This window comes from Rhinolophus sinicus, chromosome 14 (genome assembly GCF_057876585.1).
Source record: "Rhinolophus sinicus isolate RSI-liver-muscle chromosome 14, RSI-T2T, whole genome shotgun sequence".
In the NCBI taxonomy this organism is placed as follows: Eukaryota; Metazoa; Chordata; class Mammalia; order Chiroptera; family Rhinolophidae; genus Rhinolophus; species Rhinolophus sinicus.
Genome location: NC_142514.1, coordinates 25,237,590 through 25,245,751, shown reverse-complemented (window position 1 = coordinate 25,245,751; position 8,162 = coordinate 25,237,590). Strand labels below are relative to the sequence as shown.

Here is an 8,162-nt window from a genome sequence, read left to right as displayed (position 1 = left end):
CGGGGTCATCCTAAATTCATCTGGTAAATGGGGTAGTCACCTGTGCTTACTAACTGCAATTATCCAAAGGAAAAATAAATTTCTCCTATCTGTATGGGAGGAAGATGGTTTGCAATTTGGAGCTAGGCCCAGCTTAAGTTAAGCACCTACCTTCCAGCAGAAACTGGGCGGTAGGGCAACTATCTTCCTAAATGACTGCATTTCAAAGAGATGGTTCCCAGGTCCTTGAGAAAGATATTCCTGGGTTGTACAACTGGAAAGAGGCTTACTTAGCTTTTAAAAAGGTTTACATACATTTCAAAAGGGCAAAAAGAATTCACAATTACAACTACTCTTTTCCCTTTTTTGCACCAGGGAAAATTAAAGTTCGTTTTTCCTACTTTTAATTTGTATTTGTCCTTACACCCCTCATTCACAAATATTATCACAGCTAATATTTATTGAATGCTCATTACATACCAGGTGCTTGGCACGCAACTGCCTCAGTTAATTCACTAACAATCTAAAGGCAGATACTGTTATTATCATCCTCATTTGATGGATTAGTACACTGTCTCCCAGAAAGACTGAATGACTTGCCCACAAAATCACAGTGAATAAATAAATGGCTGAGCTAGGATTCCAGCTGGCTCATTCCAAAGGTTTGGCGACCTTAACAACAAGGACTCAAGTCTGTCAGAGAGGAAGCTGAAACCCAGTTCTTATGGTGTGGAAATACTAGGTTCGGGGGAGGTTACGACAGGCCGCTGGAAAGCCCCCCAAAATAACCCGGGTCGGAGACAGGAACACAGAGTGGGATTAAGGGCGGGATGCATGCCCGAGAAAAAGTGGCATCTTAGAATGTATACAGCACCGCGCACCAATAACGCGGCCAAGCAACCACCAAATCCACATCTCGCCCAACTGCTAACCAGACTTCTCCGCTTGATCCCCGAAGTCCCGCCTTTCCACCCTCTCGGTCCTCCTCTGCTCGGGTCTCGCAGTTGCACTCGATTGGTCGAGCCTGAGCCAACATGGCGGCCCCCGTGTAACCAAGTCCGTACCGCGAAGGCGACGGTGGCGTCGCCCGCAGGGGTCAGAAGTCACCATGCTGAGGGCGGCTTGGAGAGCGCTGAATTCCATTCGGACCCAGTCGGTGACCCAGGCCCTTGGGCTGCCAAGTGGAGGCTGTGCCCGGCTACCCTCCGACCACTGGGGCCTTCCCTCACCTCGCGGTGAGGAGCTGAGAAACGGGACAGCAGGAGTAGGGAAAGGGTTCGGCGGAGATGGAGGATCCAGAAGGACGAGGATAGGGGAGAAGTGCTGCGGCAGGATAAAGGAGAATGTGTGGTGGGTGGGGAAGAAGTGAGACCAGGTGGGAGAGATGGGGCAGAGGGGTGCGTTAGACATGGGGCGGCGGTTAGGCACAGAGGTGCAAAGACCAAAGAGGAAGCACCATAGAAAGGAATCGAGGCTGGATTATTTAAGGAGATGTCCTTAGCCCTCTGTCTTCTGCGTAGGTCTCATCCTCCGGGCCGCCCGTGGATATGCCATCCAGAAACCAGGTAGGAGCTCTTGGGTGGGATTTGGGACGGAAGAGAGACCACCTCAAAGGCTTGGGGTAGCCAAGGGCACGGAGGCGGCTAGTTGGAGCCACTAGATGAGGAGAGCCAAAGGTCCCGAACAGAAGACCCCACGTCCACCTTGTCACAGAGCTGTAGCCTGAAGCCTGAAGTCGGGCGAGGAGAGGTCGAGTCGGGGAGCCGGAACCTTTGGACTGGGTATGAGTGAGAAGAGCTAGCCAGAGGGAGCCTCCCCGGGCCCACCGAGTATATGGCTAACACTTCGTGTCTGCCCTTTTGGGGAGGAGCGTGGTTTCCCCTTCCAAGGCAGTTTACATAGTGGTAAAGATCTCTCTTACTAGGCAAATGATGTTGGGCAAGTTACGACCTTCCTCTGAGTCTCATTCTAAAATAAGAGTATCTATTTGAGAGGATTGTTAGGATTCCATGATAACACATGAAAAGCATCCTTAGCACTGTGCCCAATAAGCTGTAGTATATATTAGCATTTATTGCTATTAATATTACTTGCACAGCGACAGAGTAGGATCTCACTGGAGAGGACAAATTGATCTCTCCTCAGACCTCTCCCTCACCTCCCAGGGAAGACAGAGATGCACATACCAAGGCTGAGAGTTTCCTGTGCTCTGTATTTGGGTCTTACATTTCAAGTGTCCTGAAACTAGGGGTTCCTCCTCAACCCCCTTATGTCATTCATGCAGTTAGCCGGCAAGTGTTTGTAGAGTGCCTCTTCTATGCTGGGCTATGGACCAGGCTGTGGGAGATTCGAAAGGAGCCCAATTCAGTCTGCCCACAGGAGGCCCCTTTTATTGGGGATCTGATGACTGTAGAGCCAGACAGATGGGTGAGAGGTAAAGGCACAGTACAGGGTCTTGAGAAAAGCCATCTACTCCCAGCATGAAATATCAGGGCAGGTGCTCAGGGAGTTTACAGGGAGAAACTGAGCCCAGGGATATCCAGTGCCTTGCTTGAGACCCTGGATGTCTGACAGAGTTGGTGAGAAGAGCTAAGTCTGGGAAGATGGGCAGTGAGAGTTGACTCTGAGTGTTTTCCATCCCTCCTCTTGACAGTTCGACCCAGCCAAGATGACCCACCCCCTTCCACGCTGCTCAAAGATTACCAGAACATCCCTGGAATTGAGAAGTAAGCAGGAAGAAATCTCTTTGATGAAGCAGGGGACCCTGGGAGGATTGACAAGGACGGGGGAGACAGTGGCTTCGAGGCTTGGCCTGCTACATCTGAAACTTGAATATTGAATGGGGCAAAGAACTGTAGAAGCTCAGGCAGGGTGAGGGTGAGTGGACAGCAGGGACAGATGGCGCTTACAGGGTTCAACTGCATGCTTTTGTGGTGTTCTGGGTAAAGACCCCATACCCTTAGATACCAAGGAGGCAACATGCTTCAATAGTGTCCCCATTTTATAGATTCTCAAGCTGCCCAGTGTCATCCTAAGGGGCAGAGCTAGGGTTTGAATACCAGGCTGAACAATACGAAAGCCAGGATCCTTCTGCTCAGCCCGTCCTACGCGGTGGTTGCTGGGCAGTCCCTCTAGTTCCTCCCACTGTGCAGTGTGACTTGAGAAAGAAATAATGATTACAGAATTGAAGTAAGTGTCTTAAGACTGATTGAGCCATATTCTAGCTAAAATGCAAATCCTCCCTTTGCCCCCGCCCCCCAACCCTGTGACAAGCCGGAACACTCGAGCTGACAGCCTCAATTTTCTGTAGTTATCACATCATTCCATGTTCTCAGCCCAGCAAATCAGATCCATGCTGACTTTTTTTTTTAAAGATTTTATTGGGGAAGGGAAACAGGACTTTATTGGGGAACAGTGTGTACGTCCAGGACTTTTTTACAAGTCAAGTTGTTGTCCTTTCAATCTTAGTTGTGGAGGGTGCTGTTCAGTTTCAAGTTGTCCTTTCAGTCTTAGTTGTGGAGGGTGCAGCTCAGCTCCAGGTCCAGTTGTTGTTTCTAGTTGCAGGGGGCGCTGCCCACCATCCCTTGCGGGAGTCAAACCGGCAACCTTGTGGTTGAGAGGATGCGCTCCAACCAACTGAGCCATCCGGGAGCTCAGCTGCAGCTTAGCTCAAGGTGCCGTGTTCAATTTTAGTTGCAGGGGGCGCAGCCCACCATCCCTTGCGGGACTGGAGGAATTGAACTGGCAACCTTGTGGTTGAGAGCCCACTGGCCCATGTGGGAATCGAACCGGCAGCCTTCGGAGTTAGGAGCATGGAGCTCTAACCGCCTGAGCCACCGGGCCGGCCTCCATGCTGACTTTTAATCTCTGGGAGATGGCTCCCAACCTCCAGAGACTCATTTGTTAAAGAAATTTTCAATCATCCTTGCTTTTCAAACTAAAATGAAAACAGCATTGCTTCCCTTTCCCCCTCTACTCCCACATCAGTCTCTCATTGCTATGGTTTTTCCACAGGACTGATGATGTTGTGAAAAGGCTCTTGTCTTTGGAAATGGCCAACCAGGTGAGTGGCCTGTACCAAATCTTGGCCTCCCTCAGACCTCTCCTCTGGGACTCCCTCCTGCCCTGGTTACACCTCCCATCCCATGCCATGTTGCAGCATTTATACCAATGTCATTCTGTGTCCACTTGTCAACGCCCCCAGACTGAACATCTCAAGGGCAGGGACAGTCTTGTTTCCCCATTGTACCACTAGCACCTGAAGAACAGTAGGTGCTCAGTAAAGATCTAATGCCTAAATGAGCGAGCAAGCTTTGGGGACATTCACCCCACAGGCCAGTAGCATTGGCCTTGGGCTCACCTAGACGTGAAGAGCCATGTGATTAGCCAGAGGCCATGCCCTGGTAGCAGAGTGAAGTCAGGCCCTGAGCCTTATGGTCTAGTTGCCATGACTGCAGCCATGGCCTTGGAGGTCTGAGGGCTAGTACTTAGAGGTGTGAGGGGTGCCAGACTTCACAGATTCTCTGTCTCTATCTTCAACAGAAAGAGAAGCTCAAAATCAAGCAAGAACAGTTGATGAAGAAGGTCGTGGCAAACCCTGAGGACACCAGCTCCCTGGAGGCTCGAAGTTCGTCAGGAGGCCCTTGGGGAGGGGGAGAGCAGGGAAGTCTGCTAGCTGGTACTTCATCCAGGGCCCTCATCTGCAAGCACACTAGAGAGTACATGTGGCTTGTTAAAGGGAGAGACAGGAAGAACCAAGGGCTATGAACACTGGACTTGGTGTCCTGAGCTGTGTGATGCTGGAGTCGGTGCCTAGGTCCTGCCTGCGACCTCTGTGAGCTCAGGCAAGGTTCCTCTGGAACCAAAGCTTGGCTCTATGTCTCTCTCCACTCTGCAGCTAAGGTGGTGTGAAGGGATCATGTGGTCAGAGCCAGAGTTCCCACTGCACTGTCTGCAGTGCTCCCAGACCCCAGTGCATGTACAGGAAGGGCCTGCCATAGTTACAGCCTCTCCTTGGGGCCACCTTCTGCTTTTGCCTTTGCCGCTGTGTTTGCAGTATAGGCAGGAATCAAACAAGAGGATACCTGAAGGAAGGTTATTCTGGAGCTTTAGGAGTTGAGTGGGAGTTGATAATTCTGAAAACTCATTAGTGAAAAATAATGAGTGGCAGCTGGAAGGGGAGAGGCAAGGAGCAGACCCTTGACAATGTGGGAATCGTATTACATTGGCTAGGACCTCCAGGCCGATGGACCTTACATTGGCTAGGAACTCAACCATGATAGTCTGCATCCTAGACTAATTCCTGAATTTAATAGGAATGCTCTGAAATTTTACCATTAAGGATGCTATTTGCTATGATTTGGGAATAATACCTTTATAAGATTAAGGAGCTTCCCTTTCCTTAGGCATTGCTTTCCAAAGGAAAGATAATCCAGTCTTTTCAGATCTTGAAATTCAGAGTGCTTCAGGAATTATAGAGAGCTATACAAGAGCCTTGGTGATTGTTATTCCTTGAGATCTTAATATGCAACCCCGGCCCGGGCCCTTCCTTCCTCTGTGCCTGGCTCTCATCCTCTGTGGTTTGTGGTTTCAGTTGTTGCCTTGACTGTCAAGATCCGCAATTATGAAGAACACATGCAGAAACATCGAAAGGTAAGCCTTGAGCATTGCTCACAGTAAACACCAGCAGCCAGGGCAGAGGAGTATGAGGCGTGAGAGACTCTGGGTCCAGACAGGCAGCTTGAGAAGGCAGGTGCCCACCCTTCAGCTGCAGTGGGAGACACATTTCCCTCTGACCTCCAACAGAGAAATGGGAGCCTTCCAGGGCTGTGCTGAGTATCACGAGTGGGCAAGAACACAAACTTTAGAGCATGGTCACAAGTGTCTCTGGCGCATAGTGGATGCTCAGTAAATATTTGTTGAATGCATGGATGGGGTCAGATTGCCCTGGGTTCAAATCCCAGCTCTGCCACTTCCACTTAACCAGCTGTGTGACTCCAGGGAAGTTACATGTCTGAGCCTCAGTTCTCCTGTCTGTGAAATGAGGATCATAATGGTACCTGTTGAGAGGACTGCAGGGACTGTATAATAATAGTAGCATATAATATTGAATGTCAAGTATAAATGAAAAATCAAGTAACAGCCAACATGATGCATATAAAGTATTTAGGCCTCTTCCTAAATATTTTACATGTATTAGCTCATTTAACCCTTATATCCATCTTTCTATCCCATTTTACCAAAGAATAATCTAGGCATGGAGTGGTTGCGTTATTCCTCAAGGCACAGCACTAGGAAATGATGTGCTAGGACTTCAAACTAGGCGGTCTCCCTCCAGGGCCCATATTCTTAACCATTATGTCGCATCTCAGCACAGTGTTGGCCACAGAGCTGCTGTAATTGCTGGTATTTTTAATAAACACAATTGTGCATACAGACTGGTCCAGCTCCAGCCTGGCACCTCAGTGGTCTCCTGAGCTGGTTGAGCCGATTCCTTGGAGGTCAGTTTTGTTCATTTGGAGTATGGAACACCAGCCCCATGGCAGAGGTCCCTCACAGAGCAGCACCTGGCTGCAGGTAGGGGTCTCCAGGAAGAGCAGAAGGCCTTCCATCCCATCCACCCCAGCTGACAGTCAGAGGCTGAATGGGTGGTGTAGGGGAAAGTGCATGAGATTTGGAGTGAGAACAGATCTATATTTGAGACTTGATAACATTGTTGAGCCTTTAGTGTTCCATCTATAAAATGGGAATAACAATGACAATACCTACATCAGTTGCAGTAATATTCGCATAAGATTGTTGGGAGGTTTCAATGAGATGATAAAATGACCATCCTTTGTTACTGTGAAGTGGTACACCACTTATTTATATAATACTAAAAAGAATACCAACTATCTTACAGGACAAAGCCCACAAGCGCTATCTGCTGATGAGCATTGACCAGAGGAAGAAGATGCTCAAAAACCTCCGTAAGACCAACTATAATGTCTTTGAGAAGACATGCAAGGAGCTGGGAATTGAGTACACCTTTCCCCCTCTATACTATCGAAAAGCCCACCGCCGCTGGGTGACCAAGAAGGCTCTGTGCGTTCGGGTGAGTCCAAATTGCTGCTTTGGTCGGCCCCTGCTCTGGGACTGTGGTGGAGACGCAGAAGGGAGGGGTCATCTGTTTCTGATGGAGGCATAGAACTGGCCCTAAGGCCTTGCAGTAACTCACAGACCACCAACCCCATGGAGAAATGCTGGGGTGAGCAGATGGGCAAGTCGGTTACCACCCCATCGGCTCCCAGTCGGAGGTTTTGCCTACAATTACAAAGTTTTTTCCTGCTCCTTCCCATCCCCAGGTTTTCCAGGAGGCTCAAAAGCTGAAGAAGCAGAAAAGGGCCTTAAAAGCTGCTGCAGCAGCAGCCCGGAAACAAGGCCAGACGAACCCAGAGAGCCCTTCCAGCGTCAGGCCAGAGGCAATCAAGGAAAACCAATAAATTTTGTTAAAGTTACATCTTTCTGCCTTGAAGAGTACTAGGAGAGAAGGCAAGGCTCTTTGTGGCCTGAGGAAAAGGAGGGATTCATTCTTTCATTCAGCTCTGGGCTTCCCAGGGGTGTCTGAGGCAGAGTCCCTGCCCTCACATATCAGAGGATGCACTCTCATAACACACTTCACACACATTCACACAGACAACTGCCTGTCGTCCAGGTGGTGTTTCAGTGGAGGCGAGACTGAGCACAGAAGCAGAGAGGAAGCATGGCTGGCTGGCTGCTGGGTGAGAAAGCCAAGGGAGTGTAGGAGATGTCTCTAGAAAGGTAGCTGGAAACAGTAGAGTGTCCTGAATGCCATACCAGAGTGATCTGTCACCCAGTAGGAAGCCACTGAAGGGATGTGGCATACTGCAAGTGGTGTCTTCTGAAATTTAGCCTAGCAGCCAGGGCATGTGGAGGAGAGAAAAGAGCAGTAATACAGAGGAACATAGTGATAAGACAGAGAAAGAAATGAAGAGATAAACATGAGAAAGATTTTGGAGGAAAAAGCAGAATTTGGTGACTGATAATAGGACCTAGAGAGAGAGAGGTGGAAGCCATAGCTCAGGTTTCAAGTGTGAGATGCTGGAGAGAAAGATGATTAGTAGGTTTTAGAAATATTGAAATTTACAGAAATGGTTGCTCATCAACATAAAAATGTACTGCAA

General features: G+C 49.1%; 1 protein-coding gene across 1 annotated transcript; it reads left to right on the top strand.

Moving 5' to 3' along the window:
- Positions 1 to 985: 985 nt before the first annotated feature.
- On the top strand, positions 986 to 7,475 carry MRPS15 (mitochondrial ribosomal protein S15). Its single transcript, XM_019726543.3, has 8 exons — positions 986 to 1,214; positions 1,500 to 1,544; positions 2,633 to 2,705; positions 3,994 to 4,042; positions 4,522 to 4,606; positions 5,573 to 5,631; positions 6,881 to 7,072; positions 7,323 to 7,475. The coding sequence occupies exons 1-8, from the start codon at positions 1,088 to 1,090 to the stop codon at positions 7,458 to 7,460; spliced, it is 768 nt and encodes a 255-aa protein (XP_019582102.2). The 5' UTR covers positions 986 to 1,087; the 3' UTR covers positions 7,461 to 7,475.
- The last annotated feature ends 687 nt before the right edge of the window (positions 7,476 to 8,162 follow it).